This window comes from Crocuta crocuta, unplaced genomic scaffold, assembly GCF_008692635.1.
Source record: "Crocuta crocuta isolate KB4526 unplaced genomic scaffold, BGI_CrCroc_1.0 scaffold50, whole genome shotgun sequence".
Classification (NCBI taxonomy): Eukaryota; Metazoa; Chordata; class Mammalia; order Carnivora; family Hyaenidae; genus Crocuta; species Crocuta crocuta.
The window spans coordinates 2,019,910-2,042,688 of record NW_027527428.1 but is presented as its reverse complement, the minus strand read 5'-3'; the positions used below and the strand labels follow the sequence as shown (position 1 = coordinate 2,042,688).

General features: G+C 45.4%; 2 protein-coding genes across 2 annotated transcripts in view; one reads left to right on the top strand and one right to left on the bottom strand.

Moving 5' to 3' along the window:
- CD300E (CD300e molecule) overlaps positions 1-11,193 on the top strand; it is a 34,404-nt gene extending 23,211 nt beyond the window's left edge. The window contains exons 3-4 of the mRNA XM_077754097.1: positions 8,840-9,172; positions 10,664-11,193. Coding sequence (XP_077610223.1) covers positions 8,840-9,172; positions 10,664-10,842 — 512 coding nt within the window. The 3' untranslated portion in view covers positions 10,843-11,193. The remainder of the gene's footprint in view (positions 1-8,839; positions 9,173-10,663) is intronic.
- Positions 11,194-16,056: 4,863 nt separating this feature from the next.
- Positions 16,057-22,374, bottom strand: LOC144225520 (CMRF35-like molecule 5). Its single transcript, XM_077756749.1, has 4 exons — positions 22,105-22,374; positions 20,430-20,759; positions 18,853-18,979; positions 16,057-16,417 (listed from the first exon to the last, which is right to left on the bottom strand). The coding sequence occupies exons 1-4, from the start codon at positions 22,214-22,216 to the stop codon at positions 16,315-16,317; spliced, it is 672 nt and encodes a 223-aa protein (XP_077612875.1). The 5' UTR covers positions 22,217-22,374; the 3' UTR covers positions 16,057-16,314.
- Between the last annotated feature and the right edge of the window lie 405 nt (positions 22,375-22,779).

Here is a 22,779-nt window from a genome sequence, read left to right as displayed (position 1 = left end):
AAAGTAAAAAAAAAAAAAAAAAAACAAAGAAAAAAAAAAAAAAAAAAAAAAAAAAAAAAAGAAGCAAACCAGAAAACAGACTGTTAACTACAGAGAACAAATGGATGTTTCCCAGAGCAGACATAGTTGGGTTTGGTGAAATAGGGGAAGATGCTCTTTCGGTCTGTGACTCCCTCTCTCTCTGACCCTCCCCTGCTCACGTTGTCTCTCTCTCTCCTAGAAATAAATAAAACATAAAAAAAAAAATTAAAAAAAAAAAAAGAAGTAGGGGAAGATGATTTAGAGTCCACTTATTGTGATGAGCACTCAGTAATGGATAGAACTAAAAATACAACTATAATAGCAGTGAAAAAAAACCAATGAAATTCAAACAAAGGAAGAAACAAAGGGGGATTTTCAATGGATGTGGACATTTATTTTTGTCTAAAGTTGAACTTCTTCAATTTTTTTTAATTTTTTTTTTTTATTATTTCTAGGAGAGAGAGAGAGAGAGACAGCGTGAGCAGGGGAGGGTCAGAGAGAGAGGGAGACACAGAATCTGAAGCAGGCTCCAGGCTCTGAGCTGGCAGTCAGCACAGAGCCCGAAGCGGGCCTCGAACCCACGAACTGCGAGATCACGACCTAAGCGAAAGTCAGACGCTTAACCGACTAAGGCACCCAGGCGTCCCTAACTTCTTCAATTTTGTCAAAGGAGTCACAAAGGCTAACCATGATACTAATAAGATAATTGAGAGCTCTGTATGAAGTATATATTTAAAAATATACCCAACTTAAAAGGTACATCCTCTGGCCATTGATGGCTATCATCTGCTAATAGCAACTCAAAGCAGTAGCCTTTTCATGGCTTAACTCAGGTCATAAGAGGTGACCAGAGAGGGCAGAGGTGATGCAGATTCCATGATCTAAAAATTTACCCCTGACATTGAACTAAGAAAACAAAGGACTTCAGTGCAGAGGTAGTAAAGATGGTGTAGTGTAGTTGATGTCTCCAGTCTCCCACAAAAATTTGACACACCTTCAGCGTTAGACCCACTAATAAGTGACATCACATAGGGTACTTCTGAAATGAGATTTCCAGCACCAACAAGAAATGAGGGTTGAGACACAAAGGTTTCCAATGTCTGGAACCTCTCAGGACAAACACCCATGAGAGCTGGCACAACCTGACAGAGTGAAAGAGACTTGGGTCCCCAGTCTATTTCACCACCAAAATGTGCCCCAGGAAGTGCCCCTTCTGGATGGTGGAGATAAAAAAAAAAAAAAAAATACTCTCACTGGTCATAAAGCAAAACTCCTGGGAAACAAAACTAAACAAAAGAATAAATCTCCCAGCTTATCGAAGCCTTGGTTCTCTGGGAGCCACAATAACCTAGGAAGAACGTGTCATGGGGTTGGGGACTGTGCATTGTTTACAGTGTACCCGCTTGCATGGAAGTTTCTGATGCTGGTGGGTGACCTAGTGTCAGTCTATCTATTCCATGACCAGCTCATCCTGTCATGGGAATCCTCTTCGGGTGGCAAGAGCTCGAACAGCTTTTAAATGCTTGATTTGTGTCCACCAATTTTGTAGCTTTATCTTCCAAGATGTCCCTTAGCAACAGACGACACACATCAGTAATGATATGGACAAAGGAAAACAACCACCATTTCTGGGATGAAATGGATCAGTAATAAAAGGGTACTCAACCGAATTGAATTGGTTGAACCAAAAAGCCACTAAGCCCAAGGAACAAGTTTCACAAATATTGTCTCCTGCTCATTGAAATTGAGAGAGATAGGGACATTCATCATGCTATTTTCTTGGCCTTGGCAAATAGCAATTCCATAGCTGACATGGTAAGATTTCTTAGCTTCTGCTGGCTATCTGTCATGTGTCCCAGGAAAGTCTCAGCTGTGGCAGAGTCCGAGTGAGTGGTGTCCAGCTGTCCTGCTGTCTACACCAGCTGTTGGGGAGCAAGAATGTCCCATCCCCTTCTTGAGGAGCAATAGTTCCTGGATCCTTCGAGGTCCTTCTAGCTGGAGTAAGAATCAAATCATATGAGATAGATGAACAGGAGAAATTAAAATTTAATAGTATATTTGTGGAGAAACCACACTGACATGGCAGTCAGGCATAAAGGGTATAAATGTCAATTTGAATTAAGGAAAAGGGGGTAGGGGTCTGGGAACTCAAAGGGAAAAAAAGTAATTCACAGGAAGATGAAAACCAGTAAATGTTTGTAAACAAATGTTTGCTCTGCAATGGAGTTGGGTTACTCAGATAACATTTATCCCTTGTAACAACCCTTGTTCTGTAAAGACCCTCCAATTGAGATTCTTGTATGTAATAAAGGAGTGGGAAAAGTTTTTCTGGAGCCCACAGGGTCTTGACTGGCTTTAATTCAGGATAATCTTTCTGTCAGATGGCCCATCTTGGGGTGGCCTACCCACAGCCCTTATATCTCTGTGTTGCGTGTGAGAGCTGAACCCTCTCCTGGGATTGGGGCCCCAATGAACCCTGGGGCTTCTGTCTACAGTCATGAAACTATGAAGGGATGATGGGAAGGAATATTGGCCTCCCCTCAAACTTTTCCTTCCCTCCTTTTCTTTCTTTAGTTTGATTGAGGTGTAATTGAGAGAAAATAACCCAATACGCTTAAAGTGCACAGTTTCACACATTTTTCTTGTTGTTTTTACTACTTCTAAAATCTTACATACAGTACAACTTTGTGGTGGTGTTCAGTTCTATGTGTTTAACACATGGATCATTTCACGGAACCACAACCACAAGCATGCAAAGCAATGCTATCACCTCGCTGGAGAGGTTTTTAACTCTGACTTTGGTTTCTTTGAAGGCAGTCCAGCTGGTGAGGTAGGACTTCAAGTGCTGATGTGGCTTCTGTGGACTGTGGTTCCCACATGCACTGGTCCATCTTTCTTGCAGGTGCTCCTCGGATGTACCCCTGTGGGTGCCATCCAGTTGCCAGTTTGTGACTGGTGAAGGTCTTCACCAAGTTCTCACAGTTGGGGTATTCTCTCCAGGGTCTGAACAGGAGTGCACACTGGGGTGCGATCCTGGGAGATCAAGGGTCCCTTTCTTCAGCTGCTTTCTCTTCTCCACCTCCCCCCCGCCCCCAATTCCCTCCCAGCTTTCAGAACCTCTATCTCTTTTCTTCCTGGTCCTTTGGTTAAGAAGCTTGGAGAACTGAGGCTTTCCTCTTCCCAGTCTGCTGTGTACTTCCTGTGATTGGGTTCGCATCCAGGGCCAAGCAGCAGAAGAAGAAAGAGAGAGAAGATGCACTGGTATTCCTCGCCCCTTCCCAAGGTCTTGGGACCCAAGCTCTTAACAAGGACCTTCCTCCTTCAGAGTTCCAGCGGTTGACCCCAGCAGCTGCAGGTGGAATTGCAGCTTCTGTCTTGAAGCTTGCTTGCTGGAGACCTGGTGGAAGGGAAAGAAAACACAAACATTGAGAAAACTCTGGGAATCTGAACCCCATTTTCCATTAGTGCTTCGTTGTTTTCCTCCTCCAGAGCTCCTAAGATCCCTGCTGAGCCTGAACTTTCAGGATATGGGGTATAGGGTTCATATTCAGACAGAAGAATACAGAAGGATATAGAAGGAAGCATTACCAGGAAACTTACAGTTGGATTCGTCCTATACTTGGTCTGGTTTCCTTTTCCAGTCACTTGCTAAGGTTCCTTTTGCAGGATGCTCAGATCATCACTCCACGTATTCTGTTTGGGCTCCTAGTTGTAGTCATGAGGAGAAGTCTGTGGAGTGTGTTAACTTCATCTGACCCGAAATGGACCCTGTAGCATAGATTTGCAAGGGCAAAACCTTGGAAACCAGTCAACAGCTAATGATACAGGAAGAGTTAATTATGCCACAGCACACAATAGAACATTAAGGCAGCTATTGAAAGGATTAAGTAAACACATGTGTAATGGTTTCCAAAGGGTTCACAGTAAAATTTAAAACCTTTTTATTGAGTATAATATACACACAGAGAGTGCACACGTCAGGCATGCACAGCTCCATGTATTTATTTATTTATTTTTTTAATTTTTTTTTTTACAAATAGTTTATTGTCAAATTAGTTTCCACATAACACTCAGTGCTCATCCCCACAAGTGTCCTCCTCCATGCCCATCTCCCCCTCCCCCCCACATCCATCAGTCCTCAGTTTTTGTCAGCATTCAAGAGTCTCTCATGGTTTGCCTCTCTCCCTTTCCCCCACCATTTCTGCCCTTCTTCTCCCCCTTGTTCCTCCGTCAAGTTCCTCCTAATCCTCCTATACGTGCAAACATATGATATTTGTCCTTCTCTGCCTGACTTATTTCGCTCAGCATAACACCCTCAAGGTCCATCCATGTTGCTACACATGGCCAGATTTCATTGTTTCTCACTGCCATGTAGTATTCCATGGTATAGATAAACCACATCTTCTTGATCCATTCATCTGTTGATGGACACTTAGGCTCTTTCCATGTTTTAGCTATTGTGGAGAGTGCTGCTATGAACATTGGGGTACATGTGCTCCTATGCCTCAGCATTTCTGTATCCCTTGGGTAAATTCCTAGCAGTGCTATTGCTAGCTCCATGTATTTAAAGAAATAAAACACACTCGTGCAACCAGCACCTAAATCGAGAAATAAAAATTTCCATTCCTCAAGAGGCTCTTTATCTTCACAAAACATTTGGGGGAAACTAAGGCAGCTAGAGATGATGCAGAAGGCCACCTTCAAACATCTTTACTCTGGAATTTAGAAGATGCCTCTGCCTGCATGTGAGAAAGCATAGCCTGTAGGTCAAGAATGGACGGAAGGTTAAAGAATGAGGCACAATACGACACACCTAATTCACATGGTGTTTTGCACCCACATACTCAGAGCCCCAGTCAGCTATGTTTTGGCTCAATCTCAATTACAATCAGATACCAACAACAATCAGACATCTGAGGCAGATGCATTACATGAAAGAGAAGGATCAAAGCAGACCAGACCAAACCAAACCAAAACATGACCGCAATGAGGAGACTTTCGAAAATATCAGCAAGCAGAAACAAAAAAAGTAGCTTTTGACATAAAAATATAATTCCCAAACTAAAAATTTCATCCAAAGATTAGAAGAGAAGTTAAAAGCACTAAAGAAAATAAGACCTTCCCAAGAGGTAGAATAAAAATGTGGAAAACATAAAAGAAAAAAAGGAGACAAAAGAATTGATTCAGAGAGGAGAGGGAAATGGAGCAGGGGACAGTCAAAGGGAGGGGACACCTGAGGGAAGAGGGACACCTGTGGGAACATAATGTAGGAGTCATTAGCATAAGCAGTTTGGGGCTGGGAAGTGGCCAACAGCCCACAGTTGGGAATTCTGCCAATGAGTTGACAGAGAAAACATCTAGGACACAATGAGGCTGCCGGGAAAAGGAAACTTCTCCTTATAATCCCCCATGGCACTTCTGCCTCAGAAGGACTCAGGACCTTGGGGAGACCCCGAGAGGGAGGGGCAGTGGGTCAGGATCTGGGCTGGACCAGCGCCCAGGGAAGGAGGGATGGTCTGGGATGCGTTGAGGTGGGCTGCATGAAAGGAGGTTCAGTATGGGGTTGAATGTCCAGTGAGGCTGGGTGTGAGCCCTGAGCACTGATTCTTCCTCGCATGCAAACCTGATGTATGCCCATCCATCCCTTGGACCCAACTCTGAGGTTCTGGTGTCCCCTCCCTGCTGCACTGTGTCACTTGGTTTGCTGGCAGCCGGCTCCCCAGGTCCTCATGCACAATTGCAAAAGCACCCTGACCAGTGGGTTGCTTTGCTTCTCCAAATCACCAAAGACACACGATGACGTCAGACATATGCTCCCAAAGAAGGCACTGATTTTCTTCTAGTTAATGAAATTAGGAAGTAACTGAAGGAAAAATATAATGGAAGTAGATGAGAGAAACAAAAAAAAAAAAAAAAAGATTTAGGGAAATAGCAGGCGCTTTGCTTCTGAGCTCATTTCAGTCCCTGGAGGGCAGTTGGCATTCGCTGAGCACCAGGGAGACAACCCAGGCAGGCAGGACATGTGGCTGTTTCTAGTTCTGTTCCTTCCCGTCGTCCAAGGTGAGTGGTGTGGACCCTTCAGAACGGAGAACCTGGGGCGCCTGGGTGGCTCAGTCAGTTGAGCGTCCGACTTCGGCTCAGGTCATGGTCTCACGGTTCGTGGGTTCGAGCCCTGCGTCAGGCTCTGTGCTGACAGCTCAGAGCCTGGAGCCTGTTTCGGATTCTGTGCCTCCCTCTCTCTGATCCTCCCCTGCTCATTCTGTCTCTATCTCTCTCTCAAAAATAAATAAAATACTAAAAAAAAAAAAACTGAGAACCTGTAGGATTGGGGCAGAACACAGACAGGGTCTGTCCCACAGGGACATCGTAGGACCTTTCATTCATCCAGATACTTACTCTTTAAAAATTTTTTAGGAAAAAACAAGTAAACAAAAAAAGCTTTTTAAGGGCACCTGGGTAGCTCAGCTGGTTAAGCACCAGACTTGGTTTCAGCCCATGTCATGATCTCTTGGTTTGTGAGTTTGAGCCCTGCATTGGGCTCTGCACTTAATGTGCTCAGTCTGCTTGGGATTCTCTCTCTCCACTCTCTGCCCCACCCCTGCTTGTGAACTAGCTCTCTCTCTCTCTCTCAAAATAAATTAATAAACTTTAAAAAATTACAAAAAAGTTTTAAAAAGTTTTTGTCACCTGAAAGGTGCTTAGTTAGATGTTGGGAAAAGAAAATAAAAAAGAAATAACATAAATGGTGTCTGTCTTCTAGGGCACTGTGTCTTCCCCAGCAGATAGATTGATAGACAGATGATGGTTGGTTTGATGGACGAATGGGTGGATGGATGGGCAGATGGATGGATAGATAATAGTTAAATGCATGAATTCCTGAAGAAGTTTTAAGGAGCTCAACCTCCAGCTGAGACCCACTCAATCAAGGTGGGGTTCAGACATCTGGATCACTTAAAAGTCTGCACAACTGGTCTTGACTTGTCCCTCGAGCTGGTAAACTCTCTTCTGAATTGCTCAGAGTGCAGATAGGAAGACAGGCCATGAAACCTGGGTGTGACAGATTCTTTGGAGAGTTGCTACCCCTGCCCCACCATACCAGACTGCCTGAGTCTCTGCTCTCCATGAGCCAAAGACCAGACCGTTGTCCCTGTTGTCCAGAGTGTTTAGGGTGACAACTAAAACACTTTGAGTGGTGTCACCAAGGAGGGAAAGCCAGAGGTTAGAAGGGTATTTTGGGGCTGTATTTTATATCCTTGGAGGCAGCTCATGCTTGATGCTCACAGAGGATAGGAGCTAGTATAGGACCATTTGGCTGCCCCAGCTCTGCTCCCTGTCATTCAACAGAACCACAGGTTTTTGGGGCTGGATGCAGATAGTGTCTCTTCTGGAAAGGAGGTTATCACAGGAAAGAAAATGACCTAATTTATTCATCCATTGACTTTGTCATCATGTGTATAGGAGAGAAAAACTCTGAAAGGGACAATTCCTGGCAGACAATTTTGGGGAAACTTGCATATAATTATGTTCTTAATGTGGAAGTTCATGTGGGGATAAAAGTGTTACAAATGTGTATTAGTTATAATTGCAACATACCACAGACTGAGTGACTTAAACTATAGAAATTTATTTTCTCACATTCTTTTTTTTTTTTATTTTTATTTTTTTTTATGTTTTATTTATTTCTAGGAGAGAGAAACAGCGTGAGCAGGGGAGGGTCAGAGAGAGAGGGAGGCACAGAATCTGAAACAGGCTCCAGGCTCTGAGCCGGCAGTCAGCACAGAGCCCGATGCGGGGCCTGAACCCACGAACCGCGAGATCATGACCTAAGCGAAAGTCGGACGCTTAACCGACTAAGCCACCCAGGCGCCCCTATTTTCTCACATTCTGAAGCCTGGTGAGTCAAAGATCAAGGGGCAGGCTGATTCAGTTTGTGATGAAAGCTCTCTACGGTTTTCAGTCAGCCATCTTCTCATGGTGACCTCCTCTTTGTGGATAAGCAAAGAGGGAGAGAAGGAGTGAGACAGAGACAGAGACGGAGACACAGAATAAGGAAGAGAGAAACTCTCTGATGTCTTTTCTTATAAGAGCACTAATCCCATCCTGAGGTCTCCATCACGATCTCTTCCAATCCTAATGTCTTGCCAAAGGCCCTGTCTCCAAACACCATCACATGGGAGTTTAGGTCTCCAACATATGAATTCTGGGGCAACACAAACATTCAGTCCTCCACAACATAGAGGCAGAAGTGATCAAAGGGCAAACAGGGCTAGCTCATCTGTAGTCAGTTTGACATCTCCACCACCCCTTCTTTTAAAATTAAAAAAAGTTTTTAAAAGTTTATTCATTTTTGAGAGAGAGTGAGAGAGACAGAATGTGAGTGGGGGAGGGTCAGAGAAAGAGGGAGACACATAGTCTGAAGCAGGTTCCAGCTCAGAGCCTGACACAGGGCTTGAACTCACAAACCCTGAGCCAAAGTCAGATATGTAACCGACTGAGCCACCCAGGTGCCCCACTACCACCCCTTCTAACTCCTCTTCCAAGTCACTAAGCAGAATCCTGGAATCACATCTCCTCCAATCACCTTCCTTTTGTGGGCTGGAGTTTGTCAATGGAGGTATTTGCTAGATATTAGGTGATTTCTGTGGTGGATTTGACCCCACTGGAGTTTTGAAGAATATAGGTCTGTCTTGTGGATGTTCTATTCCTTCTTTGACTGTTATTCAATGTTTATTGGAATTATTTATGTTACAGGAGGCTGTGGTTTTTCATCAGGCAATGGAGTATGGTGGTGACAGGCACATGTATTTGTGTTTTTCAGGCTCATATCCCCTCAGGGCGGTGTCAAATGCAGTGAGTGGCCCTCTGCGGGGCTCACTGATCGTGCAATGTCGCTATGATTCTGGGTGGGAGACCTACAAGAAGTGGTGGTGTCGAGGAGCCGAGTGGAGTAACTGTCGTATCCTTGTTATAACCAATGGATCAGAAGAGAAAGCAAAGAGTAACCAAGTGTCCATCAAGGACAATCAGAAACTGCACACATTCACTGTGACCATGGAGGAGCTCAGGTGGAACGATGCAGACACCTATTGGTGTGGGATTGAGAAATCTGGAACTGACCTTGGGGTTGAAGTCAAAGTGACCATTGACCCAGGTAAGAGTATGTAGAAGTGTGGCGGTGTGTCTTCAGGGCCTGCTCTGTCCTGGGCCCTGAGGTTCCTCTCCAGTGACTTCAGTGTCACTCAGTGTGAACTGTCACACAGGGTGGTGGAGTCCTGAGTTCTCCTAGAACCTGACTGACCCCTAAAGGTTGGGGAATGGACAGGGCTTCTCTTAGAGGCTCTCATGGCTCCCAGCACCTCCTCCAGGATGGAATCAAGCTTTTCTGGGCACATGTTTCTCTGCACAGCTCAGTCAGTGCCTGGTCTATTGCCCACAGAGATCCAGGTGATGGTCTCAGTTTCAGCCCATGGGCCAAAGGGACATTCTCTCATGGGACCCAGAGACCCCAATTCCTGCCAATGCTTTCCTGACTTCTGGTGCCTTGTGTCTCTGCTTTTTCTGGAGGTGGGGGCCGGGACTTCATAGTGGCTGTTCCCACCCCCTATTTCATATCCAGTGTCAGAGGGAAAGGGCCCAACATAATTGTGGTACTGTGAGGATTCTGAGGTCCAGAATGGCTTCGACAGTCAAAGCACTGTTTAAACCTATCAAATACTTTTGTCCGTATCTATGAGATGATCATATGATTTTTCTCCTTTAGCCTGTTAATGTGGCATATTATATTTATTGATTTTCTCATGTTCAAACAATTTTGCATTCTTGGAATAAGCCCTACTTGGTGATGCTTATCTTGCTTCTATAACCCTGGTTTCAGCTTCCTGATTTTTGCTTGCAGACTTTTGCATTTTTTTCATGAGTGTTTTTTGCCTATAATATTTCTTACTGTACTACCTTTGTCAGGTTCTGGTATCACGATTAGGCTAATCTAATTAAATGGATTTGGGATTGCATCTTCTTTCCTATGTTCTGGAATTTTTTGTGTAAGATGGACATTATTTCTTCCTTGAATGTTTAGCAGATATGTCCATTGAAGCTCTAAGTGTCTGAAGTTTCCTTTCGGAGAAGTGTTTTATTATTTTTTTAAAGTAAGCTCTACACCAAAAGAGGGGCTTGAATTCCCCATGCTGAGATCAAGAGTAGCACATTCTACAGGCTGAGCCAGCCAGCCATCCAGGAGGTTTTTAATAATGGGTATGATTCATTTAAATAATTGTAAGATGATTCTGGATTCCTGTTTCTCTTTGTGCCTGTTTTAGAATAATACATTATTTTTGTCGAGATTTTTTATTCCACCCGAAGTTTCAAATTTATTGGCATAAACTTGATTAGATGTCCCATTATTATCCTCTTCCCTTATTATCTTACCTTCTTATAATATCACAGGATATTGTGTGATATACCTTTTTTCATTCCTGGTATCGATTATTCAGGCCTCTCCTTTCATCACTAATATATTGCTAGGGTTCTTTTTTTTTTTTTAAATAACTGTTGTCTTTTTGACTTCTCTATTTTCTATTTCCTTTCAACTTCATTAATTTTTTTCTTTTCTCCATATTTCCTTCCTTTTCCTTTCATCTGAAAGTGACCATGCAGTGTCACTATGGCCCAGGGTGGGAGACCTACGTGAAGTCCTGGTGTCAAGATGCTGATTTGAATAGCTGCAACATCCTTGTTCAAACCTCTGGATTAGAGCTGAAGAAGAACCATGTGTCCATCAATCAAAAAAAGCACACGTTCTCCATGACCATATGGGGGGAGTAAAACAACTTTTGAGAAAAATGAGCTATTGTTTTTCTGAGTTGCTCCCAGGCGTTTAACAGGATGGCAACCCTGCTTACACCCGAAATCTAGAAATTTAGATAAGGACCCAAGCTTAGAATTCTTCCATAAGTTCTTACTTTGCTTTTCCTGGGGGCACGTTTTAAATTAACCGCTTGGAGTTGATTCTGTGAAAAATCAGTGACCTCTTCCCTGACCCCCTTGTAAATCATAGGGGCCGTCACCCTGCTCTCAGTCTCACGCTCACTCCTGGTCCAGGATGGGGACTGCTCTTCCCCAGGCTCACTGAATGCCTTTCCCTTGAATCTATAAACAATAAATTTTGAGAATCTGCTCCATTGTGTGAGTGTATTGAAATTCTGCCTTCATTTAAAAAGACCCTGGGTGTTTCATGTCCACACAATGGGAACTTAACTACTGAGAGCTACCTAACTACCCACCCTTGTGGTTGTGCCTCCTCAACCAGCAGTTGGTGACCTGAATATTGTTAATTCAACAAACCAACTCTGGCTTCTAAATACACCCGGAGGAACTCAGGCAAGTGGCTGCAGACACAGCCTGGTGTGGGATTAGGAGCATTGGAGATGACTGTGGAGTGACCATTGACCCAGGGAAGTACTTTTTCGTCATGCACCACTGGCATGTCCTCAGGAGGAGGGAGCTAGTAGAAAACTGGGAAGATATGCCAACTTTTATATTTATTTGTGGATTTTTAGAAAAAGAAATTTTTAAAAGTACACAAAAATGTAAAGTAGAAAAATATGTTCTGTCTTCTACCCTACTCCCTCACCCAAAGGTAGGACTGTAACCAGTGTGTAGGTGTGTGTGTGTGTGTGTGTGTGTGTGTGTCCTTAGGAGAAATTCTATGTATTAAAGCATACATGTGTATATATTCTTTCCCTCCCTCAAAGAAAAATACCATATATTGTTCTATAGTCTGCCTATTTTCACTTAATGTAATTTAAAAATCATTCCATAACAATATCTACAGATTTTTGTTTTTAATGGCTTCATAGCATTTCATGGTATCTGTTATATCATGATTTGTTTAAATTNGCAAAAGAATCAAGAGCAAAAATAAACTATTGGGACCTCATCAAGATTAAAAGTTTCTTCACGGCAAAGGAAACAATCTATTTTGATTTTTTTGCAACTACATGCAATTGTGTAATGATTCTCCTTGCATATGGGGATTGATACACATTTATGGATATATGTGTAAGTATATTCCCGGAAGAAAAAGTAGCTGTGTTACTGGTCTGTGCAGTTTTCAATTTGGTGCATATTACCAAAGAGGTTATAACATTTCTATCCTTCTCTGAATATGTTAATAAACACCCACCCCATATCCCCATCCTGGGATGAGGTCAATTATTTATCTTTACACTCTGATTGGCAGGCTTGGCATATTGATGCACGTGACCTGGACCCCCAGACAGTGGAGAATGCTGTAGCAGATGGGGTGAATGAGACAAGGGAGAAGGAGTACCAAAAGTCTGCCAAGCAGACAACCACCAGGCAGGTGATGCTGCGTGATCTGAGAACCAACAGACACCTGCTCTCAGCATGAGGGGGAGGTTCCAGGCTGCCCCCTGCTCCAGCTTGCAGGCCCTCCCAGACACCTCCCTCCCCACACTAGAATTTGGCAAATATCAACTTTTATTTATAAAGGAAATAGCATCTTCAAAAGCTTATGGGTGAAAAGAAAAGAAAACTACACAAGAACAAATTAAAAAAAGAACATACTTCATGAAAGGCAATGCCCAAGGAAACATAAGCAAGTCAGCTTATATAAATAGTTCTATTCAGTCTCAAGGAAATGAGAGACAACAGGAGGATTCTAGAAATGTAAAGAGAGTGAAGCACAAGATAGGGTGATGGAAAGCAAGCAGGCTGACCTTGGAAAAGAGAAGGAGTGGAAGAAAAAGAGCCAACATTGGCCAAAAGAAAGAATTAGGGGAAAGAGCCACAAAACCTAATAATAAATGTGCCTGGAAAACACACAGACATGGTGCCCTGTGGAAATTTCATAAAGTGATTTTTAAGTGAACTAGTATAAATGTGTGGAGAGGCAGATGTAGGTGCAGGAGACAGAGAGGTGGTGCCACAAAGGTACCCTGGCTATTCCCTTGGAGGAGAAAAGAGAAGCCAAAGTAAGCATAATTGAATTGAATTAAAAATTATCTGGGAACAAAGGGATCTTTCAGGCTGTCATTTAAAGCCTACCAGTGACCCAGGAAAAGAACTGATACAGATGATCCACACCTACAATAGTATGAAGTTACTGAACCTTGTGGATAAAGACAGAATCATATAGGCTGGTATCAGGAACGATGACCAAATCAGAAGGTCATATCAGAATGATCACATTGTGTGTGACAGAAATAGGCTAGTCTCATAATAACACTGCATCCCAACAGACAGTGAAGGAGAATCTATATGTTCTGAGCAAATAGCAGAATATTCTGGGAATATTCTGACAACAATCTCATGCATGAAATACAGTGCCCTGAGTCCTTTAAAAAGAGAAAATCTACATCATGATGAAATATTGCCAACAAAAGCTCAGTTAAATAGTGAAAAAAGAGAAGCTATGGTTAGCAATGAATATATTTTAAAATAGACAAAAAACCCAAGCAATGGTGGGAAATATTACAGGAGAGAGTATAAATATCATAGATGCAAAGAACACTATTCTGACAAAATCAGCCAGCATTTCCCTTCCTATCCAGTCATGCCCACCAGAGAGAACAGTGGTGCTGGCAAGCCATAGCAGCCCTTTGGGGGCCATGAGTTGGTGGAAATTGAATGTCACAGATCCCAAGACTCATCTGCCTTACTACCAATTCTTGGCCAGGACTCCTCTGGCCCCAGCTCTCTGTGTTATCTGAGACTCACTTCAACAAAGGGGCGCATATAGACAAATAAATACACTCCCACAGACTCTCCAGTCACCAGGATGCAGAGCCGGACTTGTTTTTCTCTGAGGGCTTCTGGGTAGAAAACTCTGGGTTCTGAGACCTCATCCCCAGAGCTTGAATGAGAGGGTCTCTCTTGAAGAGACAGACACCACCACCTGGGCCACAGGATCAGGACTGAGCCCATCTAGACCTTCCATCACCCAGTCCATCTCAGTCCTGCACCAGTAAGCTGTGCATCATCTGCACAGAGGTTTCCCCATGGTCACTGTGAAAATGAAGGTCTCCAGATGGTCTATGATGGACACAGGGCCTCTCCTCTGCTTTCTCACCGATGTGGTGGCTTCCACAAGTCTTTTACAGGCAAGGAGGTACTGTTTGTGGCACCAGAAATTGGTGTTCATCTTCCATTTTCCCCTCAGATGGAGATGGCATGTTCAGGGATCCCTCCTGCCTCCATGGTGCCTACACTTTCTTTCAACCCTTCAGAAGCAGGGAGCCTAGAAGACACAGACTGATGTCCTTCTCCTTACCCAGACCAGGGACAGGGTCCTAGTCGGTTCCCCAGGAGTCACCTCCCACTCTGATGATAAAGCAGGTCTTACTGAGCAATTCCATGAGTAGCCAATGCTCCCTGCCATTGATCATTGTCTTTATAAGTAACATTATACTTTCACTGACAGCCACTGCATGTAAGGCAGGTACAGTCACATCTCCTCTGATTCTAGAAAAACTGGGCTATAGACAGTATGGGGGACATTAGTCACTTTACTTTACACATGAGGAAACTCAGGCCAAATGGAAGACATTTGCCCAGTGCCACAGAGCCAATGACACCTGTACCTGAACTGGAAATGAAGTCTTTGGATCCCAAGTCTGGTGTAGTTTCTACCCTCAAACCTCTGGATGTACAAGGTTACTTCTGTCTTGGTGTACCCACTCTACGTTGGAGTCTATTCCAAATGAGATCACCATACAAAGATCCAGCATAACAAATATGGCACAGACACCATGCTAGTCTAAGCTTTTCATCTTAGCACTCTCTGATCTATTGAAATGTAGGAAAGGACCCCCCCCAAATCTCCTCCACCATTATTCTAGACACATGTAAAGACTTCTCAACTGGTGAGTCCTTGGTATTTTCCCTGATTAGAGCTTTGACATATGAATTTAGGGAAAACATGGATTTATAGTTCTAATAAAATGGTTCAAAATAAAATACGGACACACAAAAAAAGAATAGCCAAAGCCCAGGAAGAGAAAAATACCCAACCCCCCCCCAAATCTTTATTGAGAGGAACTATGTATACTTTTGAAAATAAAAAAGAAAATGGCCTGGTTGTTATTTTTTGATGAGTAAGTAAGAAGATGTTAAACATGAAGGACCCAGTATTCTGGGCTTGCAGTGCTCACTCGAGAGAGGAGTTGGGTTGGGAGGCTGGGAGTGGAAAAGCCAAAGGTCAGGTCAAACCCAGGAGTGGGTGATGGTGGGTCTGAGCTGCAAGGAAGATGGACAGCATCACAACTGTGATGGGAAGATTGGAACTTCTTAGAATGCCACGTCTAGATGGGATAGTCCCAATGGTCCCTGGAGTCCCTGCACCTAAGGATCAGTGGGGTCAAGGTACAAATGGAGGAGCAGAAACGAACTGTTTCTTGTGACCACTGGGTAAGTCCCCTGTATTTGGAGTCCACTGATGTAGATACAGGGATAAGTTGTTTCAAAGCCCCTCTCCGCAAAGCACTTATACTTAAAGAGGGGGAAAAGAGTAACTTCAATGAGTTTTGTCAAATTTATAGTGATATATCCATACCTGTATTAAGATCTTGTTTGAGATGAAAGAAACTCAGGCATTCCATGCCTAAAAAAGCTGATTATACTGTGCATTTAACATGTGAATACTGTAATATTTGTGGTATACATATACAATGATACATTTTTTTTAAATACAGAAAATAATTTCCAGACATAGATCCCTATACTTTTCTTTACCTCTCTTAGCCATCAGTGAAATTTTGCATCTACATAAAGGGAGCCCTTGTCATGACCTCTTTGAGGGGATAAAAAGGCTTATCCAGGCCCCTCCCTTCTACTGTCCCACCTGCTTGTTGCTGGAAACAATCTAAATCTATGTTGGACTTAGAGTCACTTCACAGCCTCTAGAATGGTTGGCTCATACTCTCACATATAAAACATTGAAACAGTGCCCCCCCAACACCAAAAAAAAAATCTCCAAAGAACACAGGAAAACCACAGATTTAATAGGAAATGGACAGTGCAAACAGATGGGATGTGGGTCAGGTGATAGTCCAACCCTGCCTTCAATCTTTTACACCCAGGCAATTCTTTTCCGTGAGGTGCTGATGCAGCAGAAGGTGGAATTGTCAGACCTCCGTACAGCTGGCCCATCAGGGGTCTTTGTCCATGTGGACACATTATGAAACTTTTTGATTTAATTGAAGTTTTCTACTTTTTGGTTGTTCTGGAATTGGAAAACTCATCATTGGCCAGAGTCCTGAATGATGTAATAGTCATTTATCCTTGGCAGAGACACTCGAGGGTAGCAAAGAGAGGAGGTACCAGGAGGGTCCACACAGGAAGATTCTCTGCTGCTACATTGATGGCCAATGTCCCCGACCTGTGCAGAGGAGTGAGGGAGCCAGAGTTTATTCCTGAGATCAGGATGAGGGGGGGTCCTCAATCTAACAGGGACCCTCATCTCTCTTGGAACTATAATCACTGCCCATTCCCTGATCAGAGGTCAGAGGGTGTGGGAGTGTCTGTGACATAGGGGCTGTGGTTCCCCTGCTCAGGCTGACATTATTCTCTTGCTGGAGTTTCCCTGACTCCCCATAGCACAGTAACAGCAGGACCCAAGCAGGAACACCTTTTTTGCTGCATCCCCTGACATCCTCTCCACCTCACCAGCAGGCCACCCAGGACCAAGTGTTTCCCCTTGCCTGACTTTTTGATTCTATATCTGTCTCATCTTGTGTAAATTCTGTCCATTTTCCTTCCTTCCTTCCTTCCTTCCTTCCTTCCTTCCTTCCTTCCTTCCTTCCTTCCTTCCCTCCTTCTTCTTCTTCTTCTTCTTCTTCTTCTCCTCCTCCTCCTCCTCCTCCTCTCTCTCTCTCTCTCTCTCTCTCTCACTCTTTCATGTTTATTTTTATATTTGAGAGAGAGAAAGAGAGAGAGAGAGAGAGCAGGCGAGGAGCAGAGAGAGATGGAGACAGAATCTGAAGCAGGCTCTTGGCTCTGAGCTGTCAGCACAGAGCCCAACTTCTGCCCATCTTTCAAGCTAGGATATAATATTACCAAACATAATAGAGGGAAATTTTCACTTCTCTTTCAATCTGGCTGCTTACCTTCTAGCTTCTCCTGGGAGGAGTTTCTCCCAGCTATGACTCCCCACCTGGTAGCACACAGGAGGTGCACTATCTCATACACCCTGGACAGTGGGCACATGGTCTATTGGACAATTGGGCCCTTGCTCACATATATCCCCATCAGTATCCAAGAGTCTGATGCTTTCACCCTCTGCCTCATCCCCTCCTCCACAAGCAGTGTCAGGAGCCCCCAGAGGCCAGCTCTGTTCTCTCCTGCCTGCCTTGAGCAAGATTTGTCATGTCCATTTCACAAAGGGGTTTTCTTGAGGGAGAGGACATGCTGCCTTGCATTTCCTAAAACTATTTTTGAACCCACGGTGCTCTTTCCCCACATTCCCCTCCCTGTGGGGCTGCTGCCCTATCTATCCTCTTGCAGGTTTCTTCCTGTGACCTTTAGTCCCCTAAAACTCCTGTATCCGCCACCCGCCACCCCCACCCCCAACAAAACAACTAGTTTCCAAACAGCCACGAGTAGGACAGAAGCTGGTTGTGATGCATAAGCCAAGTGCCTGGACTCATTTGCTCACATGACAGAACACACTGTCCAGCGGGGCAGATCCAAGGAATAGGGTCTTTGAGAAGGGCAGAAAGACAGACTGGAGCTCAAAGGGAGACCATGGAGGGTGTTCCTGGCAGGAAATGCAGCATCACCATGGCCTGGGATGGAGTGAAATGGAGGCAGAGTGTTTGCCCTTTGATGAAGGAATTAACTGTTCATTGGATGCCTGTTGAGGAGGTGGGCTTCAGGTTGATGGCCTAGCCTCTCTACCATGTTGAGAATGTGAGAAAGCAGGAATGCCAGTTTCCCACTCTTTCCCAGCATTTCCCGAGCACCTGAGGAGGGGAGGGGAGGGCTTGATCCATTGAATAGGTACCTGCTTGACCTTCTGTGGGCAGAATGACTTCCCACTCAAAGATATCCTAATCCCCAGGACCTTGAATGTGTTAGTTTCCTTGGTATAAGAGGATTAATGATGGAGATGGATTTAAGATTGCCAACTAGCTGATCCTGAGATGGGGAGGTGGTCCTGGGATATCTGGGTAGACCCTATGGAATTGCCAGCATCTTTATAAATGGAAGGACATGGGAGAACCAGTGTCAAAGTAATGTGTGTGAGAAGGACTTGGCCACCCCTGCTGGCATATGGAAGAGACCATGAGCCAGGGTTTCAGTGGCCCCCAGAAGCTGGAAAAGGTAAGGAAGCACTTCTTAGAACCTCCAGGAGGAACCAGCCCTGCCAGCACCTTGAGTTTAGCCCAGTGAGACTCATCCAAGACCTTGACCTCCAAAACCTTAAGATCATAACATCGTTTTGTCTTCAGCCACCAGGGTGGTGGCGATTTGCCCCAGCAGCCACAGGGAGCTAATCCAGAGCTTGTCCCTTCTGGCAACTGGAGGCTGAAAGCACTTGTGCCTGTTTTGGCTTCTTGGGGGTCAGGAGGCAGGTCCGAAGGAGACCAGAGACTTCTCTCCTACAGCCCAGTTGAACAACTTTGCTTAGGTTTCTTGTGGGGAGGGGGAGCTCTTTAAGGACTCAGAGGTATAAAGAGGGGGCCCAGTGCAGACCTTGCTGTTTCTCCCCTGCACAGGAAACATCCAAGGGGACAATGGGGGTCCCTGTCAGAAAGCCCTGAGGGGAGCTGTCCCAGGACAGCAGTGGGGTCTGTGGGGTCCAGCTCTGCTCACCTGCTGTGGGGGTTGATCAGAACAATGGGCTGGCTGCTGTTGATGCCCCGGGTAAATGAAAGCGAGGAATCTTGATTGACTGATTTTGTTCTTGCCACAGGCTTGGGAGATTCTGTTGGATCAGGTGCTAAACACATGAACAGAGCAAGGTTCTGAGTATCACAGATGGCTCCCATGGTCTTCTCCCCAACCCACCCCCAGGGGTGCAGAACTTTCTGTCTTAGTGCCACTGCTCAGTCCCATTGGCCTTCTCTTGCATCTTTTTGGTTACTTATCCCAAATATACAATTACTTATTTGCAGATAAATACCAGCACCTTGAGGGTGCTGGTTATGTAGACAATTCACATTCAGTTTCATCTCAGTGTCCTACTGGACACAGCGTGGCATGTCAGAACCATGTTCCCAATCCCTCAAGACTTAAATCAGCCAGGCCAGCTCTTTTCTGAGTCTCAGCCTGGCCTGAAGCAGCCTCGTGCCACCTGCCTGAAGCGATGTGACCCACGGGCTGGCAGGCCCAGGGTTCCCTGTCTCCTGGAGCCACCGAGTGCCCACAGCCTCCAGTTCCCTCTGAGGTCCTTCCCGCCTCCCTGAGGCTTGCTTTCTTACTTCTCCAGGCCTGTCCAGGGAAGGCCGTCTGGGTTAAGGGTCCAGACTCCCATTCTCTGGCACCAACTCCTCCTCTACTCTTGCACACATCCACCACCTTTTTGTCCTGTTCAGTTAATTTCTAGAACATTCTAAGACCAGCATCCTTCCCCACTACACACACTTGCATACCATATTTGCATATATTAAGTTTGAAGAAGCTTTTCTTTGCTTTAAAAATGGTCCTGAGTAGCAAGTGTATTACCTACCTAGTGTCTGCGTGCTGGAGACAAGATGCAGGGGTCGGGAAGTGGAGCTGTGGGGTGGGGTCTACGGTTTGACTCTCTTTCCAGGCTCTTCTCTTAGGAGGTCTTAGTGCTTCCGGGGCAGCTCAGGGGTGCCCAGGGTCCCCTCCAAGGATAAAGGCAGCCAGAGGAGGAAGTGCCTGCACCATGGTGGAACCTGCCTTTCCTTCTCCCAAAAATGGGTTCACAGTTCCTCACCTGTTCCTTTATGCTGATGTTGCCAGAAGGAGGAGGAGAACAGGAGGGTACATGGAGAGGGTCTCTTTCCTGTAGCTGAGACCATCAAGATCATGGCTTTCTAGTACCTAACTTCTCTCTGCATCCCTGACATTGCCCCATGCAGGCTGGGATGTGCTGAGGGTGGAGGTGATCGGGAAAAGAGGAGATGGCTTCCCTGGACAAGCCTGCTCTGGCCAAGTCTGCCCTTCTGTGCTCCCTCTGGGGAGACCAGATGGAGGCGTGCAGAGATGTGGCGCTTGTTCTTTCTTTTAGTCTTTCCTAGACTCTTGGTGCCTCCCGTATATGCTTGCACATGCACACACTCACTCAGACAAGCACATGTACATGTGCGGTCTCAGACAAGTTTCGAGACTCCTCTCCATCCATCAGGGAAGGCAGAAAAACAGTCCTGACTCCTCTGAGGATGGGTCCAAGAGCCCCAGAGCATAGGAGGGGTAGTACCTACCTGGGTTGACAATCACGGAAAACTTGAACCCTATGTCAATACCGGTTTGCTCAATCCCACACCAGTAGGTGTCTTCGTCATCATACCAGAGATCCTCCAAAGTCATGGTGAATATATGTCGGCTGTGATTGTCCTGGATAGACGCTCGGCCCTTTGTCACCAGTTGCTCTGACCCAGTGGTTTTAACAAGGATTCTGCAGGAATGCCAGTTCTTCCCACGACACCACCACTTGCTGTAAGATTCCCATCCTGACTTATACACACAGGATACGGTCAGTGTACCAGCTGCAGTGCCTCTCACCGTATTCTCCTGGGAAGTGGAGAAGTGGCCTAGAAAACAGAAATCCAACATGCACCTCCTCCTTCCTTCAGCTCAGGGCTGACCTGGGCGCTGCTGGGGCTTCTGGCCCTGCCTTGAAGACCAGCCAGGAGCCTCTGCCCTCTGTCTAATCGCCACATCCTGCCTGTCCTTTCATTCCCTGCAGAATTTCTTTTGCTGTCACCTCCCTCATGAAGTCCCTCTTGCGTCTCCTAACTGCCCACTACAGGGGCCTCCACTTACTCACCATCCTACTGACCACTGTCCCCTGCCCACCCTCAAGCAGAACCTCTCTCTGTCAGCACAGAGTGCACACTGCAGACACAGGTGTATTTCTGAACCCCAGAACTGGTGAGATAGAGTGGCCCCCTCCCCATCTATGTCCCTGATAATGGAAAACCTACACACTTACAAATCCTCAGCCTCTGAATTGACACAGAACTAAACACACACTCATACACACACACACACACACACCCCAAACACACTCATTCAGACACGTGATTTCTTATATTTTTACCTACACACCTTGTTCTTCTATGTCTCCATACCTTTGTATAAGCTGTTCCCTCTGCCTGGAATGTGCTTTCTTCTCTGCTTGAAGGAACAAACCCTTAATTCATCCCTCAAGGCTTGGCTCCAACAGTGTCTCTTCTCTGGTTTCCCCAGTTCTGCAACAACTTGGTAGCTCTGGGCACTTTGCTCCCGTCTCGGGTGTTGTGCCTAGGACATTGGATGGCATCTGGTCTTTGGATCGTCCAGAGCAGAGACCCAGGCAGGCTGATGTGTTGGGATGAACAAATCTCCTGAGAGCCTGTCACACCATGGTTTTGCTGCCTGTCTTCCTCCCTGTAGTCAGAGCTCTTCAGAAGAGAGGTTCCCGGCTCAAGCTACAAGTTAAGACCAGTTGTGCAGGCTTTTAAATTATCCAGATGTCTGAACCCTGCCTTGACTGAATGGGTCTTAGCTGGAGACTGAGCATATGTGCTCCTTAAAACTTCCTCAGGAATTCATGCATTTATGTATGATTGTGTGTGTGTGTGTGTGTGTGCACGCGTGCATCTCTGTATCCTTTTTTCTATTCATCAATCCATCCACCATCCATCCATCCATCATCTATCTATCCTTCTCTCTGTCAGGGTTGACAAACTGACCTAGAACATGCATACTTTTTGTATTATTTACTCTATTTCCTTTTCCAACACCTAACTTAGTACCTTAAGGACTTAAAACAAATGTTTTTAAATAAATGATCATTTGTATGAATGAAGGCCCCACCATTTCCCCTAGGACAGACCTATCTCTGGCTTTGCCCCAGCCCTGCAGGTGCGGTCCTGAAGCCCCCACCTCACTCACCTTGGACGATGAGAAGGAACAGAACCGGGAGCAGCCGCATGTCTTGCCTGCCTGGCTTGTCTCCCTGGTGCTCAGCAAATGCCAGCTGCCCTCCGGGGAATGAACTGAACATAGAGGCAACCTACCTTCTCTTCTGAATTATTGTTTTTTAGTTTCTCTCATCTACTTCCCTTTAATTTTTTCTTTAGTTACTTCCTTATTTCGTTAAGTAGCTGAAAAGCAGTGCCATTCATTGGGAGTGTATAGCTGACGTGATGAAGTGTCTCCTCTCTTGCTCCGGCCCCTCAACTCAGCATCCCCTGGAGTCTGACTCTAAAGACCTTCTCCTGGGGGGGGGGTCCCTTCCCCCGCCCCCCCACAGCACCACCTTCAGTCTGTGCACACCTACTTCCTGTCCACCCCATCTTTCAGCCAAGTTCTCTACTTCAATTTTATTGGCCCTTTGTGGAGCTGTCCACCCTGTTAGCAGCTCACATGTGCTCCAAATGGCATTTCTTGTCATCTTCACTCTTAAAGTCAATCTGTCCCAACACCTGGTTGCTGGGCCCAGGGCTCCCTCTCCACCTGCCCCCACCACACTAGTCTTCCATAGACAAAGGCCATGGGATCTTCTCTCTGCCACCTGCCACCCTCAGATGACCTTGCTGGGGTGGGGAGCTTGGAGGTAGAACAGCC

What these genes read in the sequence shown, in the direction of transcription:
- LOC144225520 (XM_077756749.1), bottom strand. Translation starts at nt 22,216, where the DNA reads ATGTTCAGTTCATTCCCCGGAGGGCAGCTGGCATTTGCTGAGCACCAG. An exon ending in GTTCCTTCTCATCGTCCAAG is followed by an intron (nt 20,760 to 22,104) that starts GTGAGTGAGGTG and finishes TCTGTTTTCTAG; the next exon opens with GCCACTTCTCCACTTCCCAG. An exon ending in TTCCGTGATTGTCAACCCAG is followed by an intron (nt 18,980 to 20,429) that starts GTAGGTACTACC and finishes TCATGTGTTTAG; the next exon opens with CACCTGATCCAACAGAATCT.